The sequence below is a fragment of the Pempheris klunzingeri genome, chromosome 6, assembly GCF_042242105.1.
Source record: "Pempheris klunzingeri isolate RE-2024b chromosome 6, fPemKlu1.hap1, whole genome shotgun sequence".
NCBI classification, from domain to species: Eukaryota; Metazoa; Chordata; class Actinopteri; order Acropomatiformes; family Pempheridae; genus Pempheris; species Pempheris klunzingeri.
The window spans coordinates 18,150,156-18,172,470 of NC_092017.1; the positions used below are offsets into that span (position 1 = coordinate 18,150,156).

General features: G+C 40.0%; 2 protein-coding genes across 2 annotated transcripts; both read left to right on the forward strand.

Annotated features, from left to right (window-relative positions):
- The first annotated feature begins 303 nt into the window (after positions 1 to 303).
- On the forward strand, positions 304 to 10,893 carry alpi.1 (alkaline phosphatase, intestinal, tandem duplicate 1). Its single transcript, XM_070832022.1, has 11 exons — positions 304 to 397; positions 1,145 to 1,270; positions 3,268 to 3,383; positions 4,170 to 4,344; positions 5,784 to 5,956; positions 6,621 to 6,755; positions 6,844 to 6,919; positions 8,025 to 8,159; positions 8,461 to 8,652; positions 8,912 to 9,028; positions 10,619 to 10,893. Exons 1-11 carry the CDS (start codon positions 304 to 306, stop codon positions 10,891 to 10,893), a joined length of 1,614 nt encoding a protein of 537 aa, XP_070688123.1.
- Positions 10,894 to 15,301: 4,408 nt separating this feature from the next.
- Positions 15,302 to 22,223, forward strand: LOC139202800 (alkaline phosphatase-like). The gene is made up of 11 exons (XM_070832380.1): positions 15,302 to 15,451; positions 15,939 to 16,055; positions 17,419 to 17,534; positions 18,045 to 18,219; positions 18,469 to 18,641; positions 18,769 to 18,894; positions 19,057 to 19,126; positions 19,686 to 19,820; positions 20,189 to 20,380; positions 20,500 to 20,616; positions 21,223 to 22,223. The coding sequence occupies exons 1-11, from the start codon at positions 15,328 to 15,330 to the stop codon at positions 21,492 to 21,494; spliced, it is 1,617 nt and encodes a 538-aa protein (XP_070688481.1). The 5' UTR covers positions 15,302 to 15,327; the 3' UTR covers positions 21,495 to 22,223.
- Positions 22,224 to 22,315: the final 92 nt, after the last annotated feature.

Genomic DNA, 22,315 nt, shown 5'->3' on the forward strand with positions numbered 1-22,315 from the left:
AGAGGGGCTGTGATGCTACAGTGCTCTTGTGTGGTCCCAGCTTCTCTGTCTCTTTTTCTCTCTCTCTCTCCCCTGGCTCTTCCTCCTCTCACATTTTCTCTTCCCTCTTTTGTGGCTGTAAGCCTATGAGCTGGCGTGGGCCCTTCCTTACTACACACCCAGTGGGGCTTTAAAAAGGCAGGGCTGGAGGTCTCAGCAGCCTCACACACTCTCTGCCTCTTGCCTCTGTCTTTTGGTGTCGGTGTGCTGCTCTGAAAGCCGGCTGTGTCAACCTCTCCAGCCTCCAGGTTGCTTGGATTAGAGATGCAGACGCTACATTGCAGGGCCCCAAATCTCCTGCTTCTGCTTCTGGGCCCCATACTGTTGGCTGTGGGCCGGGCCGCTACGGAAAGCCAAGGTGAGGAGACGACAGAGTTATTATTGCTGCCCGCGGTTGGGATATTAGTAGCACTTTGTGGGCAGACAAATGGACGCACAGGGAGACTCATGCAGGTAACCTCAACCTGGGAAATGGTGAGTGTATAAGGACAGACTGTGCTCGAGAACATGAGCACAAACTCAGGTGTGTAGGTGTTACGGAGAGTGTGTGTGTTAGTGTAGATGCACAAAAGCGTGCGTGAGTATATTTTTGCCTATGTCTACGTGTTTATGTAAAATTTGGGATGGACTGTTTGTCTTTCCGTTGTTTTGGTGTGTGGCCGGAGGAAAGTTCTTTTATGACTTCCCTCAGTGTGAAAAGGCTTGTGTCAGTTCAGTGGGTATGAACTGAAACAAGCCACTGTGTCCTCTTGGCTGTTTTTGTCATTTTTACACCTCTACAGATGTACTTCTTCTCTTGTCTAACCCAAGGCCAAATATCATTCAAGGTGTCAGAAAAAGGCATAGAGAGGCACGAACAAGAGACACAAGAGTGTGAAGGCACCCACAGACATACTAGAATTCGCTTGAAGCATCTATATATACTGGAGCTTTACCATTGCACACATGCATACACCACACGTCCACACATACTAAGCAGTCAGCTTCAAACACACCCTGTATCTGATTCTCTGCCTCCGTAGATCAATGAGATTCACTCATATCCACCTAAACTCCCCAAACAACCCATCTCATCTCTATTTATGTGTGTGTTTCCACGGAGCAGCGCTGTACGAAATTGAGAGGGAGCCAGCCTATTGGGATGCTCAGGCCAGGGCGACACTGGATGCTGCGCTGAAACTTCGCCCTCTGGACCACCAGGCCAAGAACGTCATCCTGTTCCTAGGTGATGGTAGGTCGTGCCATCATTATCGAATCTGTAACATACATTCGATACTGACTTGGTTATGCTTGAAGTTTGAACAGAAAAAGCGAGTGATAAACAGAGCTCAATGTGCAGTGGAAGAAAATGGTCAAGTGTGTGCAGTTGCAGTGCATTTTTCTGTGCTCAGAATGAATGAATGTGCGAGTGTTTGTGCAGGCATATGTCTAGATTTGTACAGGCTGATTATCCAGTGGTCATAATAACACTCTGGACAGCTTTAGTGATTTGTTCAAATGCTTAAAATGAATTACATTTACATGGACATGACAAGCAAACTCTCGGAGTCCTGTGGTGTGATTAATGACTGAAGTAGGAGGGCAAAAGCAGTTTTACATTAATCTGTTAGACAGGAGGAGTTCATATTTCACAACAACAGCCATGATGATGGATTTTTTTCTAACTTTGACCTTTTCTTTAACTTTAACTAGTTGTTGCTTAAAGCTGCTCTGAAAAATATTTTAAAATGGATCAATTGACAAAGCTTGTAAAAAAAGAAGGTGACTGGCCCACAGAAAATGGTCAGATTACTTTACAGTCCCCAGTACAGGGGTTGTATGAAACAAGTGTAAAGACAAGTGTATTTGATAGCACCTTGAGTTTTCTTCCTCACAAAACATTTGCAAAGCAATTTTTTTCACATTTTATATTACGCAATATTTACATCCATGTTTTCTGGATAGCAATCTGCTTCTTCAATGCCTTTGTTGGCACTTCACTACGCTTTTTGGCACCGTGAACTTCCGACTTGCTGAGCGTGAAAACTAACTGCAGGATGTGAGTCGTGCCATCCGCATGCTAGTGCACGTGCCTATATGTTCCCATGCATGTGCACGACTCAATGGGGACCTGCTCTTAAAATCATTTTGCTTCATAATGTTACTAGTTATCCAAAACTTCACAGTGCACCTTTGAAGTGGCAATTCAAATTAGCGCAGGGGCGAGCTGTCACCCTCAAGATCCACCTCTCACACACGTGTCTTCCTTTAGAAGTGTAATGTAGCATTTAGTGACTCTGTTGTCTATCAAAAGGGACAACCTTTGCCAATTCAGGAAAGTCTCCATCTGGATCGGATTTTATTGGAACATTTTTCAGATTAATTGTCACTTGTGTGGATATTTGCAACTGGTGAGGCATGAGAGTCATTTTTGTAAGGGGAGCTGTTTAAAGGCTCGGAGATTTAAGAGTGTTTTTACTGTTAAGTACTTGAATATCTGCTTTAAATCAGACTTACTTAGTCACATTTCTGGGTGGTCGAGTTTTCTTTGTGCATCTCTCCAGTAATACCCTGCCCAGAGCTTGTTCTCACTTTTATGACTGTGATGTTAAAAGAAGAGTTGAGTCCATAACAGTGACATGGGCCCTGTTAAGTACGGTTTTTGCAGTCAGCGCTGAAATAGTGGACCACAGGAAGAGATGAAACAGATCCCTTAATTTTTCTTTGGAAAAAGTGATCAAAAGGCATGTAATGCATATGTTTTATGTACTATATGCCAAATAGTAATTCTTCAGTATCTTTATGTATGTTTACATGGTACATGTTCTACCAATAGTGGTTTAAATACTTGCCTGGAAGAGTCAGTGTTGGTTTGTGTGATGATTTTGTTTGAAAATGTGGTTCTCCTAGAAAACCACTGCTTTCAATGCCCATTTGTGGATTCAGATGACGTTAATGGCCTCGCCATGCTTCGACTTTGTTTGCTTAGAGGATTACCAAATCAATTTTTTTCCTCAATCTGACAGTTATAGTCTGAGCTTTTTAAATAAACACATATTATTATTTCTGGTCTGGATTTTTGAATTGGTCACAAACTGGATAGAGAACGGTACTGTTAGCTCTGTGAGGTCAGAACGGCAAAACTTCATTCAGAATACAGATTTCTAAATCATTTTGTCTTTGATATGTCATTCATTATGTCAGTAGACTGATGTCAGTGAACTTCACCTGTCAATCATTGTCCCCCAGGGATGGGTGTGTCCACCGTGTCGGCAGCTCGAATTCTGCGAGGTCAGATGGAGGGCAGGTCCGGGGAGGAGACAATGCTGGCCATGGACACCTTCCCATATGTGGCTCTGTCAAAGGTAACAACACAGTGTTGACCTGTCATTATTCATCAATGAATTATCAAAATGTGGACTGCAATACAGTTTCTAATTTGAAAGAGCCAGCAGGGTTTCATCATATAACTTCCTGAATTATTTCTGATTTCTCAGAAAAGAGAATATTTTCCGATTAGTACCCGTGTCTATGCTTGTCTGTGCTATGTACTTTCTTTCCACAATAAATGCCTTTAAGATGTAAATATAAATATTCATCAACACACACACACACACACACACACACACACACACACACACAGTATAAACACTGATATCTGTGGATTGACTCCAAGGATAAGCTCTGTTGTTGGTTGTGAGGTATGTCATTCACACATGTACATGTTTATGTATGTGTCTGCTTGGAAAGTTAGTAGAGTGTGACACATGGAGTGACGGGGAGGAAAAACAGAGAGAGAGAGAGAGAGAGAGAGAGAGAGAGGCGCTACATATGAATACACCAGCATAAAGAAGGGTGGCTTAGCATGTGTGTGTCCATTTTTCACATGCTTTGTTCTCATAGCATGTTGCATCTTGCCTCATACCAAACAGCTCTGAGTGAAGTACTCAAACCTCTGTGTGAGAAGAGTTTCCTAAAATCTACAATCAAAATTAAATTGCTGACATTGTGCATGACAGATAAGTTGGATCCAGTTTTGTGGCCAGGTATAGTCCCTCAGTTGTTGACTTACGTGTGAGTGAGTAATACAACTTTATTATGTCTTTATTTCCTTTCATGACTTTAATGGTGTTTGTGTTTCTACTCCACAGACCTACAGTGTGGATAAGCAGGTAGCAGACAGCGCTAGCACGGCAACAGCCTACCACTGTGGGGTGAAGGCCAACGCTAAGACAGTGGGGCTAAGCGCTAACGCAGTGGCCTATGAGTGTAACACCACCTTCGGCAATGAGGTCTATTCAGTACTACGACGTGCTAAAGCACAAGGTAAAGATAACGTAATGGAAAGGTCAGCCTGTTTAAATTACATTATATATCTAGATATATTTCATATCTGCCATAAAATAGAAAATGAGCAGTAAAACAATCATCTGATAAACATGTTCTCTGCTACTTGAGTGTTATAGGTCAATGTTCACAACATCACTTGTGTGCAATAATTCATGTGTGAGAGATCATAGTGTCGATAATAACAAATATTATGCTCAATGTCAGTTATTTTTGCTATGTGTTATTTTTCCCATCTTAAGTCTTTGTGCGCCTCCATCATTATCTCAGTGCACTACATGGTAGAGTACCATAGATGCAGTAGTACAGTCCTTGAGTGGTTCAATCACATTACTAGAGTGTCTTGTAGAATAAGGGAGTTAAATAAATATGACTGTAGATGTTGTATTGTGTTAAAAAGTACTGGAGGGTTTGTTTTAATATTTTTTTTCATGGAGCCATAAAGGTTTAATTATATAAGATTTCTTGGAGGCAGTATTTTATTGTTATAGTTAAATGTTTCTAAGGGAAAGTTAATTGGCAGTTTAGTTAAATTATTGGCGCTTGGGTCCTGGATTTACTGGTGACGCTACACATTATGACATTATGATTGGCTGTAAATCAGAAAGTGTACTGAAGCAATTTGAATTCTGTATTTAATTTGTGCTGTGAATAAGTGTATTGTTGCAGTCTTGGACCGATACTTCTTCATCTAATTAAATATCAGTGCTTCGTTACAGACATTCTTCATTTCAGTGAAGAATCTAATAAATGATCATGTAACATCATGTAACACACTGTTAAAATGAATCCTATTCTCACCATCAAACTGTTAAATCCACCATATCTGGACATCCCCTAACTCCAAACAAACAAAACTCATTATACAAAGCTGATGTAATTTAAGTTACATTTTATTAGATGTAAATTTCTTTCTCTTCAATAAAAACTTGCCCATATAAATCGTAGTCTGCAGGGCTAACACATGACATCCATACAATTTGCCATGAAAAGCCAGTCATAATGTCATAACGTGTTACGTCACACATGTGGCACGTCTTCGTCATGTGGCATCTACACCACCAAACACTGATAACGGGAGAGACGGTTGAAATACAAAATATATGTAAAGCGCAGTGATTTCCATTTCTAACTCATTCTTTGCTGTGGTAACAACCTTTACAAAGAAGCAAGAAGCTATAACTCTCACAAACTAGAACCTTTCGTATCCCTTACCTCGTCCACTGGGCATCATTACTGAACGAGGATGAACTCTGAGACCATTAATGACTGAGTTAGTGTCCTTATTTGTTCCTCCAGAGCAGCTCTGTGTGCATAATTTAAGTCACACTGTTACTTGTATAGTTTAGTCACTTGTACCAGTGTCACATAAAACATTGTGCGTGATTGCCTTAACAGTCTTACTCTGCCTTGTCCAGGTAAATCAGTTGGCATAGTGACCACCACCCGTGTCCAGCACGCCTCCCCGGCTGCTGCTTACGCCCACTCTGTCAGCCGAAGTTGGTACAGTGATGCAGATCTTCCTGTCAGCGCCCGTAGACAGGGATGTGTCGACATTGCAACCCAACTTGTCACCAATGTTGACATTGACGTATGTAAAAACAATTTTCTTTGGCACATGTTTTGATATAAAAAACAATATTATTTGATTAATTGGATCAAGTTCAGTTGACAAATACGGAAACTTACTGTACTGATCTTTTATTGCTCATTGTGCAAGTAAAACTAAGTGTAGTGTTTACACACCGGAGTAGTATGTCCTTGATTGTATTCATTCTCAGATGAATAAGGAGCAGTTAGTGGAAATAGTCTAATGTATAATGTATTTCATAGAATACTGTTCAGACATAAATAAATCAAATGAGGTGGTTTACTTAGAATATTAGAATATAACTCATTGATGAATAGCATTTTTTAAATAGAGGAAGCTACCAACCTGATTTTCGAGACATCCTTTCTAACCTTACTTAGGTCACACCAAAGATACAGGCACCTAATATACACATATGATTTGCATTTTCTTCTTTAAAATCATAACTCGTCACAATTGGCCACAAACAAAGGAGCAAGCTGAACTCTTCAAGCCATATAATAAGAATAACTCATTTATGAGATGTGAGGTGAATAAAGTTAACTACCTGCTAGATTAGAAAATCAGAGACACCTCTATTATTAGGGCTGTATAATCCTTCAGTGCAATGACCAACATATTACTCTAAATATAAAGACTGCATTCTGTCTGGTGTCCCTTTAAGGTGATTCTTGGAGGAGGGAGGATGTACATGACACCAAAAGGCACCCCAGACCCAGAGTACCCTACTTCTAGCTCCCGCAAAGGGGACCGCAAAGACAAGAGGAACCTCATTGACGTGTGGATGAAGGCTAAACCAGTAGGATTAATCAACTCTGCGGTTAGATATTTTCATATATTCTACGCTAGTAGTCGCAGATTAAAATGTCCAATGATTTGTTTTTCAGAACAAGAAGTCTCGCTATGTTTGGCACAGGAAGGAGTTTGACGAGATAAATGTTAAAACTACTGACCGGCTCATGGGTGGGTATAGATGTGTTAACACAGACAGATATCAGGTTGACCAAATAAGCAGCCACTTGTACATGGTACACTGACTGACTGATAGCCAGATAGAAAAAAAACCAACAAAATGTAATACATAACAACACGTGTGCCACACACTCATTTTATGAACTCCATTTTATGAACTTCTTATCTAATTTATTAAACCTTCTCAGTGGCTCAGAAGGGTTCCACTGAAGTCAGCTTTCATCTTTACAGCCATGTGAAGTAGTCATGACGGTGCACTGTAAATTCAGTGGAATCACAGCTATCTACAGCGATAAAAACCAAAGGGCGTTTTCCTCAATGCGATGTGTGTATGTCAGTAATACAGGTGCAATAGAACTGTTATTGCCTTGCTCAGTTGTATTACCTTCATGCATTAGTTATTAGTTATATTAGATGTTTACTGTCTGACTACATTTAAAAGAGGGGAAAGAAGAGAGAGAAAAAATATATATGAATACATTATATTTAAATGATCATTTTGATCAGTTAGGTAGCTTATGGGCAGCATGGTGGTGGTTAGCACTGTCGCCTCACAGAAAGAAAGTTCCAGGTTCAAAACCGCTGACTGGCTGATTTGTGGTTTGAACCTTTCTGTGTGAAGCTTGCGTGGGTTTCTTCCGAGTACTCCGGCTCCCACAGTCCAGAGACATGCAGGGTAGGTTGATTGGCTACTCTATATTGATTGGCTACCACGTAGGTGTGAGTGTGAATGGTTGTCTATCTCTGTGTGTTGGCCCTGTGATTGACTGTGATTGACTAGAGACCAGGGTCTACCCCGCCTCTCGCCCAATATCAGCGACCCTTAAGGATAAAGGGGTATGGACTTTGGATGGATGGCTTGTCTGAACATGTTGAATATCTAAGCGGAACCACTGTTATCAACCTTTCAAACTATTAATAGTAAATAAATGTCATTTGTGATCTTGGAAGCAGCTTGGATGTTCAGCTCAAGTATTTTCCTCTTGCATCTCTCACTTGGCCTCCTGTCATGTGTTTTCTCTCACTGTGTTCTTTGGCTCTGCCATTTAAGATTTGACTTTATGCGTTACCATTTCATTCTCTTTGGTTGTTCTAGGTCTGTTTGAGCCAAAGGACATGAGATTTGAGGTTTTCCGGAACAGCACGCGTGACCCATCCATTGTGGAGATGACAGAAAAAGCCATAAGAATTCTCAGCAAGAACCCCAAAGGATATTTCTTGTTTGTAGAAGATAAGTACTACATCAACAATCCTCAAATTAAAATTTTCATCCAGCATGTTTTTATAACCATCATGAAGAGTTATGGTCATTTATAACTTGAGTGACTTTTATGGCTCTTGGTCACACCAGAGTATATTTTTTAAATCTTGGCCCTATTTTTACATATTTTGGTGGTTTAAAGGACTGATCGGTACAAAAATTCTAACCTAGATTTAAAGAATGCATGGCTGTTTAGCCTATTGCACCCAACACCTACTAGTCAGAGGTAGTGAGCAAGGTTCTAATTACTTGTTTTGTACTGTTGTGTTACGAGGGAGAATTGATCACGGCCACCATGACGGCATTGCCAAACTGGCACTGACAGAAGCTGTGATGTTTGACCGAGCCATTCAGCGTGCTACACAGCTAACCAGAGAATCCGATACTCTCACTGTGGTCACCGCTGACCACTCGCACGTTTTCACCTTTGGTGGTAACACCCCCCGAGGGAATCCAATCTTTGGTATGGTTCAAAGTAAAGCAAAAACTTGATCAGTTTAGATTAAAGATGGCATGACAATCATACTCAGTCGGAACCATGAAATTTACATGAAAGCACAGCAGGAGAAACAGTAAATAATGATAACAAAGTGTATTTGTATAAAAATGTAGATAAACCTAACCAAGAATGACTATATAGTGTGTGCTTGTTTTGCCTCTGTGAAAAGTCACTGTGACCAATGTATTATTACTGACCTTCTACACTATGTTTTGTCATTCAGGTCTGGCACCAAAGAAAGCTGATGACAAAATGCCTTTCACCAGCATCCTATATGCCAACGGCCCCGGGTATGTCCATATAAATGGAACCAGAGGGAACATCACAATGGTGGATTACTGTAAGTACGATCTAATGTCTTTCAGATGTAACACTCGTCTGTGCTGCTGTGTGTACAGACAGCGTGAACTGATGTGGTTGCGGCTGACTCATGCCTGTGTTTTTCTCTGGAAATCAAAAATGAAATATGGTGTTTATGGCATTCATTACGCTGTCTTCTGTTCTCTTCACAGGCCTCACTCTGTATCTGCACTTAAAAAAGCTATTTGTATGTCTTTGTGGAACACTGGTCAGCAATGATCCGGTTCCTCCTCCTCTTGTTCTGCACCATTCGGTTTAGTCATTGCAGTGTGTATACTTGAAGATGGAAACACCTCTATCCAGGGATGAATTACCTTTTAAAACCCCCAATTTTGTCTTTCTGAATGGCCTGGCATCAATTTATGTTTTTAGAACCAGTAGTTGTGTCTCTAAAGTGCACACTCAACCCATCTGGCACTTTAAGTAAACATGCAATCACAAGTGAGGGATTCATTTCTAAAACGTTATGTATCCATCTGGACAAAATGCAAAGCGCTGCAAAATCAGCATCTGTATTTTAATGAAAACTACGAGGCCAAAACACTTGTGTAACATTTATTGAAAAGTATGATTAGCCAAAGAGAATAAAGGATAAGGACCGTTTATCTAGAGCGCACCAAAAACTGCAGTCATTTTACATCATAACTCCAAGAACACTTTGCCATCCTTCCAGTATTGAAAGTTTTGGGGAGGAAAAAGTTATGCAACCTGCCAGTACACCTCACATTGGAAAGGTCAGGCAGTAAATGCTGTAATTTTATGAAAGGGCTTAATTACCTTCAGGCTTTGAAAATGTTGTAATTAAGTTTAATTAGGTAAATTACAGAAGACATGCAAAACGCTATTTTGTGGGCAAAACAACCTCAAAAACATCTTTGAGGCAAATGTAATCTTGAAGCTATCCGAGGATGCTCTCCGGTGTGGGTGGCATTTGAGCTGATAAACAAGGGGAACCCAGTGCAATCTGTTGAAATAGAAATGGCAAAAGTTATTTGATGGAACAATGGCAAAGATTTTGCAATTTTAGTAAAGATTTATATATATGTATATATATTTATATATTTGTATGGGCTGTGAGCAGCGATACTGTGATAATGAACAGTCATATCTTAAAGAACTCATAGTCCCGTACTACCCGACTAGAGCACTGTGCTCCCAGAAGCAGGCCTACTGGTGGTTCCCAAAATCTTCAAAAGTAGTGCAGGAGGCAGAGCTTTCAACTATCAGGCTCCTCTCCTGTGGAATCTCCTTCCAGTTTAGGTTCGGGGGGGCAGACACCCTCTCTACATTTAAGAGTAGGCTAAAAACCTTCCTTTTTGATAAAGCTTATAGTTTAGGGCTGGATCAGGCCTTGGACCAGCCCCTAGTTACGCTGCAATAGGCTTAGACTGCCGGGAGACTCCCATGATGCACTGGGCTCCTCTCTATTCTCTATCCTCCTCTTCCTCTCCATCATTATGCCTCATCATTGTTAAAACTTATGAAGACAGTCATAAGTTTTGTGTCAATAATTGACAATCCAAGGAGAAAGCAATCACAGTTTGGTTACATTCTGCTTATTTCTCTCCAGACGATGAGGAGTACATGCAGCAGGCCGCCGTCCCATTGGATGCTGAGACGCATGGAGGGGAGGATGTGGCCATCTACGCCAAAGGCCCAATGGCTCACCTGTTCCATGGTGTGAAAGAGCAGAACTACGTGGCACATGTCATGGCTTACGCTGCCTGCTTAGAGCCCTACACGAACTGCCCTCCTAACCCACACACCCACGCCTCGAGCGGCTGTCTGAACACACCCTCGTGCCTCCAGATTGGCCTGCTTAGCCTCCTCTGGCTACTCAGATGACCCCTAAACATGCAGCAAACATCAACACACACACGCTTCCACAAACACATTCTATGCATGCAGCAATACGGACACTTAATGCACTAAACATGCACACATATTCACTGTATGCACACAGACTGACCAGTCAGAATGCAGGGATAAACACTTACAGTACTGATGAGTACTGAATGTGTTAACAAAACTATACTGACATCCACCACACAGCGTACATTTACGGGAGCTTGAAAGCTGCAACGCATGAATATTTCAGGCTCAAATATGCATGTAGTAGTCCTTATTCAAATACAAACCGACATCCAGGCAGGTATTGCAGGCTAGACGTGCAAATATGCAAACATGGATCTTAATTCACACAAACATTTTTTTAAGAGACACTCCATGACATTGTTATCAGCATTTACTTCATGAGGACTATTCTAAACTTGTACTTGTTACATGACTACTAACTTGCACTAACTAGTTATTTCATTAGTAAGATTTTTATCCTGTTCTTATTTTCTTAAGTAGAATACAAACTCTCCTAGCACAGATCTCACTCAGAGCTATTAAATATTTGCAAAGAGCTGTAATTTAGTTACACATTCACCTGAGGCTTTAGCCAGAATAACTTGAAGTAGGCAAGCAAGGTCAAAGGCTCACTGTTCAGCTTGTGGACACACAGCTGTCGGTCTACATGATCGTCACCATCCGTATGGAATAAGTGAATATTCGATGGTAACAGAAACCTGAACTGTGTCCCATCGTACTGAGCCAAGCTGCGACACAAACAGACCTTAAAAAGAAATCATTAATATGCTGTAACTCTTTCAGGAGTGAAAAATATGTAGCTTGTAAGTCTTTTTTTTTTTTTTTTATCAAGTTTGTATCTTGACCTCATGATTTTCAGATAGTTTTCTGTCGGATTGTCTGTCACTTGATATGTAATCTATTTGGATTGTACATGAATGTATTTTGTAAGCAAATATTGTCAATGTATTTTTATACTGTGTTTTTACAAATGATACTTAAATAAGAATGAAAATTGATCCATTCTCCAATTCATTTGAAAACAATTCCTCTTGGTAGCGCCTTATTTCATGGGCCGCTGAGTTTCACAAAGATTTCCTAGAGGGAAACTGATATTCGGGGCATGTTTAGAAAGGGCTTGCTGATTTTTGCTTTCTATCATTACAGCGTAATTCGTATATGTACTTTATCATCTGGCAGACATTTACCTGCTCTAGGACTGTTGTTTGATTAAATAACTGACTTAACAATGAAACTATTACCCTTACAATACTTTTGTTCATTCAAGCAACTGTACAGTTGGTAAATGTCTGCCAAATGCTGTGTTTCGGGTCAAGTAGCAGACAACAAAATGGAGCGGGGAGCAGCTCTGGCTGCACTTGACACAAAGGAAAGTTTAACATTGTTCAGTTACATTTACTACCCACATTGTAATCAGAATCAGAATTCCTTTAATAATCCCCAGGGGGAAATTGCTTTTTGTTACACACAGCTCCAAAAGAATAAGAATAAACTTCAAACACAAAAGTAATAATAATGATAATAATAATAATGATACAAATAATACCACTACTACTAATAGTAATATATAACAACATGTACATTCAGAGTGAGGAGCTGTATTACATAATAATAATAATAATAATAATAATAATAATAATAATAATAATAACATACAACAACATGTACAATCAGAGTGAGGAGCTGTATTATATAATTATAATAATAATAACAATAATAATAATCAGGTGAGTCCAGAGTCCAGGGTCCTCTCCTCTCTGGTGAAACAGTTCATGTACTGCGTGAAGTTGGGCAGTGCCTTTGTCATGGTGACATGGTTGAAGACACCCAAGATAGCAGTGAGTGCACTCAGGTGTAGAGTCTGAACCCGGGCTATGGCAGAGTGGATGACGTCACACGCCGAAGTTGGTTTTGGCAGAAGGAGGAATGTAAACAGTCACCATGACAACATGTGAAAACTCCCGTGGCAGGCAACGTGGACGAAGACCAACAGCAAACAGTTCAATGTCCGGGATGCAGATGCGCTCCTTGATAGTAATATGAGCAGGACTGCACCACCTGTTGTTCACCAGAACAGCCCCCCTCCTTTCTGCTTACCGCTCCTGGTGCAGTCCCTGTCTGCCTGAACAGTTTGGAAGCCACCAATGGAAACATTGTCGTTGGGAATGTCCTGATGCAGCCATGTCTCCAAAAAGCACACCAAACTACACTCCCGGTACTCCATCTGACTCCTGGCTAACGCTGTTAGCTCCTCCATCTTGTTTACCAGCGATCTCACGTTGCCCATAGTAACGATGGGGAGACAGGGTTTATATTTCTTTTCCTCCATACGCCTCCGTTGTCTCCTTCTGGTTTCTCTCCTCCGCTGGTTCTTCTTTTGCTCTGCAACCTCGGTGTGTTTTCTTCCACAATTCTTCTGGAATTTGTGAAGATCTCGTGGTCAAGATGCCAGCAGGTTTCAGAGCGATCAGCTGATCACTCGTGTAGCCAAAACGGCTACCAACGGCTACCAACGGCCATATGTTTGCTGCACCCGGCAGAGTTAAAGTAGTACTTTCACAGCAAAAAGATGACAAGAGCTCTCTCCACCAGCATGTATTGGAGAGGGAACGTCTTAAAAACATACCAGCAAATAAAGTAAAACAAATAATTAAAAAGATAGTTAAAAGTAAGAAAAAATAAGAAAACGAGCAGGAGCGATCATAACAGGCAGCATATATACTTCCGCACATGCGCACTGGTTGGTAATGACACAAATTGAAAATTGAGAAAGTATCCCTTTTATCCCTTTAGCTGAAGAATGCTTGGTACAGTTAAGTCAAATATAAGCATGAAAAAAGCAAAGCGTTTAGCCTCCAGACCAGAACACACACTTGACACCAGGGAATCATCCCGTTGTTATGGGATCAGTGGTAGCTTATGTCATGCAAGTAAACATGCGATATGTACTAACACATTTGTACTTTCCAAATTCCAAATAATTTGGAAACCCTGTTAATAGACTAGAATTCTGCATGAACATAGATCATGTAAAAAAAAAAACAATCAGGTAATCATGGCATCAACATATTAGGTAAGAAACAGTAGGCGAAGAGAAAGTGAACAATACAGCACAGTCATCTAGAAAAACATCAAGCTCATTTTCACTTCTGTGATATTTCAATCACACAGCTTACACAAATACTGACCCTTTGACTCTTCTGTAACAACCCGTTATAACAAAAATGATATCGACCTTTTGGAGAAAGTCATTCAATTCTGCCTTTCAGGATTCTTTCTCATTTCACACAATATCTTTTGCTGTAAGATGTCCAGACGCTGATACTGACAAAAACAACTTGACCTTGCAATGGTCGGTCTGTCTGAACCACAAGGCCAGTCAGTGTAAGACTGCTGAGGATTTTTAACCACATGGCTGAAAAACATCACACAGATGTACAGTGAGACCCACCTGTACACACACAGACCCACATGTTATCAATTAATTCTGCCGCAAATTCAAATAAATGGCTGTTAGAAAACTGTTGCAACCAGCCAGCCACTGACTGAATCCTAGCCTGCTTAAACGCGAGCTGTAGAGATTTGTAAAAATTTAAAATAATATACGAGATGCACCTAAAATACTTTAATCACGATCATCATTATATTATGATTTATGATGGCTATAAGTATTATTATTGCCTAAAGCTGCTCCTGGTCAACATTCACCAGATAATGTTCTGTATTCCAGCTGTGTCCGATAACAAACATCATTTCCCAGTATGCTGAGATTTTGTAAGCAGAGCTTGTTAACTTTTTGTGACTGTGGAGGACGTGATCTTAACTCTAGTAAAAGTACTTAACAACACTGTAAAAGGTCCTATATTGAAAATGTTACTTAGGTAAAAGTATAAGCCTGAAACAGTACTTTTCGTGTAAAAAATTCTGAAAAGTAAGAAAAGCCATCACAGTGACTTAGAGCGCCTCTTTTCAATCAATATTACAAAACTCAAAATTATTGGAAATGAATTTAGGTAATTAAAAGTTAAATCAAATCTTCACATTTTTGAAGCTGCAAACATAAAATGTTTGTTGCCCATAAAATTACTTAATTAATTATCAACATGGTTACCAATTAGTTTTCTGTCAATAGATTAAATAGTGAAGTAAAAACTATGATATTTCCCTCAGTATCAAGTGGCATGAAAAGAAAATACTGAAGTGAAGTATAAGTACCTGAAATCTGTACTTAAGTACAGTATTTGAGTAAATGTACTTAGTTACATTCCACCACTGGTGGATGTGTGTCTGGGTGTGTGTGTCTAAGTGTGTGTGTGTGTGTGTGTGTGTTGTATACAACCTGGTTTTTCCATGTGCCCTTTGTACCTTAGCTGCAAGTAAAAAGGGACCTCAGGGTCTGCACAAATGCTCAGCTTTTTTATAAAACACAGTGTAGTCACAGCCATGGCCAGCGGACACAAACTCGTTTTTACTGGATTATTGATTTTCATTTCGGTGCAGTGGACATTGTCTGCTCCACCTGTTTCAGGTAAGGATCTATTGCATATCACTTCTGTTGGACAGTCATTAGGTACCTCCAGAAACTCAGAAAGCTTACTTTCCCAATGTCACTTAGACTTATACACCTGGTTTTCAATGACAACACCAAGACATGCCACGCATACAGTGCACATTTATATAAACTTTCCAATTTAACAGAGAAAAAAGCAAAATGTGACAAGAAGAAGAAGAATTCATAATTTTTCATTCTTTTGATGTAATATGCGACTTTACTGTTGCTATAGATACTTGATCTACATCAAGTTGGATTTTCATCATGGGAAAATTCCCTGGCCTTTAAGACTTTGCTCATTTTATTTCTTATTGTAATTGGCAGTGATGCAAGGATTGGTGTTTGTTGCAAATCACACATGTATAATAAAAGCAGGATGGCATATGTAGATTTAAAATGTAACAAAAGTACATCAAATAAGCTGCTGCTGGTTGTGGTTGCATTGCCTTTTTCTTGCTTACAGAGGAAGAGTTCCATGCCAGCTATTGGAACAACCTAGGGAAGGAGGCTCTTCATGCTGCCCTGAATATTCAGCCTAATATCCACCAAGCCAAGAACCTCATCCTCTTCCTGGGGGACGGTGAGTCTGAGAAAAGCTGTGGAGCTTTCTCACAGTTTAAGCAGTTTCTTTGAATTGTGGAGCATTTCTGCCCTTTCAGTTCAGTTCGCTTGTTCAGGTGAGAAGAAGCCACTGGAGCTTGAAAGTGCGAGTCTCATCACCATTGTGGTATAGTTCACAGAGAGAGAGAGAAAGAGAGAGAATGCGATGCAAACCAGACGCACCATGTGACCCTAAAAAGCATTGGTTTATGGGTAGAAGGAGATGGATGTTGACATTTGATCACCAGCAGTTTTTACTGGTTGGAAGGCCAAGCATAACAAAGTGAACCAAGGCTAAACCACAGTCTACACTGCATGTGTAGCTATTTCCCCATGTGTCCTTAACTGATCTGAACACCATAGAAGGTAAACCACCGCAAAGAACTCAAATAATTCCATGTAGCATAGCTTAAGTTTTAAAAGCTGATCAGTAAACAAGTTTCAGCTCCCCTTGATACTAAATTCTTTAAACTGACAGGACGACTGGTTACCAGATCACCATTGTAAAAGTTAATTCTGATTAAACGCTCTGTTTTACTGATAGCTGTGTTAAAATAAAACTGAATAGCTACAAAAAATGATACAATCTGAACTTTTTCCACTATATGAAAGACAAAAGGGAAAAAAATGCAACAAGATGGGCTGATATTTTCTAATATTCCATATAGCCATGACCAGGGATCTCACACACAGACCAAACAATCACTGCTGTTCACTTTGCTTACTCCATGACCCAAGATCAGCATCTGGCAACTCCACTTGGCTAATTATGGATTTATGGATGAGTTATCTCCACCCCTGCCCACATACATGCTGATAGCAGAACATGTAAGATTTTATCAGTGCTTGGGATTGATCAGTAACGTTTAATCACGTGACATGTTTTTGAAAAGGAAGCTCTTCCTGTTAATGACAAAGTAGCAATAACAGGCAGAGGAGGAATGACTTATTCAACGGACATTGATTTAATACCCAAGCAGTTTTCAGATTCATACTGAGATACAATTGACTCGACTATAAATTTGGGGATTTTCAAAGAATTCCCAAATATAGGATGAGCTCTCATGTGGAGTGTTGAACAAGATACATTGGATTTTACATGACATATAAAAATGCTTAAGTTTGTAAGAGCGTGAAAAAGTGAAATACTGCTGTATTTGCTTTGCATATTTTTCCCTATTTGAGATTGTAAATAACTCTGATGTCTTTCACCACCCTTTAAACTCATATCATCTGAGACTCATATCATCTGAGACTTATAAGGTTCATGGAGCACAATGGCAGCCTTGTGCCTGCCTGGATGATGTTATCTAGCACTCAGGTGTGTTTCCACCTGCTTCCAGGTATGGGGGTACCAACAGTGACTGCTGCACGGATACTCAAAGGCCAGTTGGCAGGAAAATCTGGGGAGGAGACCAGTCTGGTTATGGATACCTTTCCTTACCTGGCGCTGTCTAAGGTCAGTCCATTCAGACTGCTGCATAGGAATGTGTATTGAAACTGTCTGAATGAACACACCACACATGCATCTATGGTGCCTCTGAAAATGATCTCATGGACCGATTCAGTGTTGGACAATGTACACTGACCAATCATTATGGTAAAGAAGGACACGCATAGTGTCATAGGTATGAAGCTCCCATGTTTATAATATGACCCCTTCTTTGGTCTGACTTGGCATGTAGCACATCTTATACCGATCTCATCACATTTCAGATGCTAGTGAATTCTAAAATGCAATGTGAACATTATATTCCATCTCCATTATATATCATGGTAGCCCAAAATGGACAGGCCATTTCATTTGTTTATCAAGTTTAGTCCAGCAAAATAATATAGCTTCAGGTTAGATTATGGGAATTCAGGTTAGAGTTCAATCGTTGGCACAAATATGTGATTCCAAAAGTGAAAACGTTAATCCAAACTGCATTATTATTTCATTATTTGTGATTATATTTGGCTTCTGCAGACATACAATGTGGACCAGCAGATGCCAGATAGCGCTGGCACAGCCACAGCTTACTTGTGTGGTGTGAAGGCTAACTACGGCACCATAGGTGTCACTGCCTCCACCCCAAGGTACAACTGTAGTGCTACCAGTGGCAACGAAGTCACATCAGTTCTGCACCGTGCCAAGAAAGCAGGTAGGTTCAGGTCCACGCACCTTTACATTATAGCGCTTTCAGATTAGACATTAAACATTAGATTTCTATCTGCTGTGGCGCTGTTTAAATGAGTCAGACTCAAACCAGTATCACTCAGTAATCTTATTCTTCAATATGGTTCAAAAGAAATTGCACTCTTGGTTTTGGCGGTGTATAACTTTTCTTTATCCATGTCACTGTACAGCATAAAAAAACAACATTATGACCAAAAGCTACTCCGTGTTTTAGGAAAATCAGTGGGAATTGTCACTACAACCAGAGTGCAGCATGCCTCTCCTAGTGCATCCTACGCTCACTCTGCCAACAGAGGCTGGTACGCTGACTCTGATCTCTCCTCTGACGCCGTCCAAAATGGCTGCCGTGACATTGCTCACCAGCTGGTTTACAACACAGAGATAAATGTAAGCCCTAATGCAATGGTATCTTAGTAGCATAACAATAGACCACCCAGTCAATGGAGTACATTACCAGACAACATGGAATCTAATGACTAACTCACAAAAAACGAATGAACACCTCTCGATTCAGGTTATTCTTGGTGGAGGTCGTCGGTACATGTTTCCCAACACTACGCAAGATCCAGAGTATCCAACTCATAGAGGAGAACGATTTGATGGAAGAAATCTTGTTTTGGAGTGGACAAAGAACAAAAAGGTAAGTGGTGGATATTACAAGTTTACGAGTTTGAGTGTGAATGAATATCATTTTCCTCCTGGCTGCAACTCATGACATTCTGAAAATAAATGTACAATCCCTCCCTCCACTGTACCAAAAACTTCCAATTGACTTGCTTTTGTTTTTATCCACTGCTTACAGAATGCTAAATATGTATGGAACAAAGCTGATTTTGATGCTGTCAATCCTGCGACTACAGACTTCCTAATGGGTAAGAACAACTGTTCTCCTCAGTCACTGTACATGTGGTAGAAGGACAACAGGAACTCACATACAAAGTCAGCAAAGTCAGAAAACAACAGTTTGTCACTGTGGCTGTGGACTTTGTATAAAACACATATTTCCTGCGTGAATTATCATTAACTTGGATGCTGACTGCATGAAATCACTCAGCTGTTGCGTCTTAACTCTGCTAAAGTTATTTGTCAATTGACCATTAATCGGTGGAGATTCTGATAATCAATTAATTATTCTAGATAAATAAAACCAATAAATATTTGATGCCTGAAGTGTCCTTGGGTAAATAGGGTGAATCAAACAGGGTCTCAATTAAAAAAGCATTAGATAATCTTTTCTTTTACTGTTGCAATTTGCAATTCAGAAGAGATAACAGATGTGATTTGCAAGGATTTTGCAGGAAAACTTGAATTGTGCACATTTAATCACAACATGGCACAAACACCGCCAGCTCTATTCAAATGGAACATCTTAAAAAACGGGCATGTGTTTAGTTCTTCAAACTGATGCATGCTGCGTCTCTGTGCATTTAGGTCTCTTTGAGCCCAAAGACTGCCGCTACGAGTTGGAACGTGATTCAACCATGGACCCCTCCCTTACGGAGATGATGGAAAAAGCAATTAAGATTCTCAGCAAGAACCCAAAGGGATTTTTCCTCTTTGTGGAAGATAAGTGTTATTGTTTTCTGTAGGTGTGTGTTTCCCAGACAGCAAACAACCACGTAATCAACTACCAGTACAACTGTCCCTTTCAAACCAGAAGATAAATTCTTAAAAATTCAAATCCTCTAACATCAAAACACTGAAAGTTAGAAATGTAACTTAAGTATTTAATTTAACACCAGGTAATTTCAGCACCAGTGATTATTTTGAGGTTTCACCTTTCAAAGAGTGTATATAGTCATTCGGATATATCTTTGGTTGTAGTTGAGATTTGAATAAACTTTACAGGTTATGTTATAGTTATAAACTCACTTACTAAGATGAAGAATATGTTACAGATGTTCATTTATCAAATGTTTTTTCTTGGACTTTAAGTGGGAGAATTGACCATGGTCACCATGGAGGGAGGGCCAAGAAATCTCTCTATGAGACTATTGAGTTTGACCGGGCAATCGGGCGAGCAGCTGAACTCACCAGTGAGCTGGACACCCTGTCTGTGGTCACTGCTGACCACTCCCACGTCTTTGCCTTTGGAGGATATTCTGTCAGAGGAAACTCTGTGTTAGGTAAAATCTCTTAGATAAGCACTGATCTGAGGGAGTTTTATGATAGAAGTCAATATCATCTGATGTTCCAGGTTTGAACAAACCTGTAGATATTAATTTATTCATCCTGTGATATACAGGGTTGTCTCGCTCAATAGCTGACGACAACAAGCGCTTCACCACTGCTGTGTATGGAAATGGACCAGGCTACCAGATTGTCAAAGGAGTTCGCCCAGATGTGAATGAGACAATTTCATGTAAGTGTACATTCATAAGCTTTGTAGAGAAGACCAAGTAATGTAGTAGCTCCACCTTGTGGTGTAACAGGATATCTAGTGGAGAGCATCAGAGAGTGTGTCCCATGAATGTCATAGAAACTGCGAGATGATGAGCCTCCACCAGCTCATTCAGAATTAGAATTGCATTTATTGTAGCTCCAAACAAGCGTTGGCTTCGTTTTTGTTTTTTTTTTAACAATAGCAATTAACTCCAAACATTTCCTCGATAATTTAACACCCTTATTAATTGTATCCTCTATAGAAAATGTACCAAATATTGTTTGTCTGCAATGAGAATGAGATATTTTGGACTAAAGCTGTTTAATAGTTATTTGCAAGAACATTTTGAGGTTTCGGGTGGGGGAAGAGGAGGACGACATCACAGCAGATGTCGTAAATGTTTGTTTCCAACCACAAATAAAAAGAGAAGATATCACAGTATATAGTACATAATACTATATGAAAGAACACTATTATTCTATAATCATTAAGAAGTGAGAGTGTCTTGTTTTAAAAACCCCTCTTGCCTGTGTGCCAGAAAACCCAGATATAGCTAATATGATGCTTTGTTCCATTCCTCTTCAGCGGATAATAACTACCGTCAGCAGGCTACTGTGCCTCTCGACTCAGAGACCCACAGCATAGAGGATGTAGCCATCTTTGCCAAAGGTCCCATGTCACACCTTTTCCACGGGGTCCAGGAGCAGAGCTACATTGCCCACGTCTTGGCGTATGCAGCATGTCTAGAACCCTACGAGGATTGCAAACTGCCCTCGCCAGACCACGCTGGTTCCATCCACCCCAGCCTGCTGCTCCTTCTGATGGGCCTCCTTCTCCTCTCCCTCCTCTCAGTCTGAGATGGCAGCTTGGGAGAAGTCGCCCTGACCTTGGAATATCTGACATTTTGGCTGAAAAGGAAACTTTACACTGTTCTTTCAGTGTGGAATTTAAGAGCTGTATTGTTGCACAATTTTGAGATAACTGCCATTTTAAGTGATTTCATCTTGTTCAGATAACTTTGTTGTGAGCAGTAGGTTGTTATCGTTGAAAGATGTGTTGTTATCATTAGATCCATTATTTTCACCACTCCATTGAGTATATTTATATAAAAATGTAGTTGTAATTTCCTTTGATATATTTTGAACAAAGCATGTTTTTAAGATGACATACGCTCTGCTATGTATAAGAAGACCGTGTTTGAGGTAAAGGTGCAAGTTAATGCGTTAGTCAGTTGTTCAAAAGTGAACAAATCATTTCCTTCATCTATTTCTAGCCCCTCGTGGCCTTTTAACTCACTCACATTACCACTTCATTTTCATTTGTTCTTACAAAAGCTTAGTGAGCGAATCGTCCTACATCTAGGTGCTTCTTACCCCAGTCAAGCTATTTGAAAGAGCATGTTGCCGCTTTTGTATCTCTATTCAGGCTGGTCTGTTTTACTTGTAGTGTTTTAATGGATTGTCATTTTCTTGCTGAAACATTATTTATACAAAATACATTGACAAAAACATTTTTATGGGATAATTTTACTTGTCTAAAAGCATTTCAACAAAAATCCAGAATAAAATGACTCTTTGCAGAATCTATATTTCAGTTGAGCTTCGCTTCATTGTATGGGCTGTGATACTTGTATTGAAACATGAGGTAAACAAAGGTGACGGGAGTGATACAGAAAATT

What these genes read in the sequence shown, in the direction of transcription:
- alpi.1 (XM_070832022.1), top strand. Translation starts at nt 304, where the DNA reads ATGCAGACGCTACATTGCAGGGCCCCAAATCTCCTGCTTCTGCTTCTG. An exon ending in TGTGGATGAAGGCTAAACCA is followed by an intron (nt 6,756 to 6,843) that starts GTAGGATTAATC and finishes TTTGTTTTTCAG; the next exon opens with AACAAGAAGTCTCGCTATGT. An exon ending in CCGAGGGAATCCAATCTTTG is followed by an intron (nt 8,653 to 8,911) that starts GTATGGTTCAAA and finishes TTTGTCATTCAG; the next exon opens with GTCTGGCACCAAAGAAAGCT.
- LOC139202800 (XM_070832380.1), top strand. Translation starts at nt 15,328, where the DNA reads ATGCTCAGCTTTTTTATAAAACACAGTGTAGTCACAGCCATGGCCAGC. An exon ending in GTCTGCTCCACCTGTTTCAG is followed by an intron (nt 15,452 to 15,938) that starts GTAAGGATCTAT and finishes TCTTGCTTACAG; the next exon opens with AGGAAGAGTTCCATGCCAGC. An exon ending in CATCCTCTTCCTGGGGGACG is followed by an intron (nt 16,056 to 17,418) that starts GTGAGTCTGAGA and finishes ACCTGCTTCCAG; the next exon opens with GTATGGGGGTACCAACAGTG.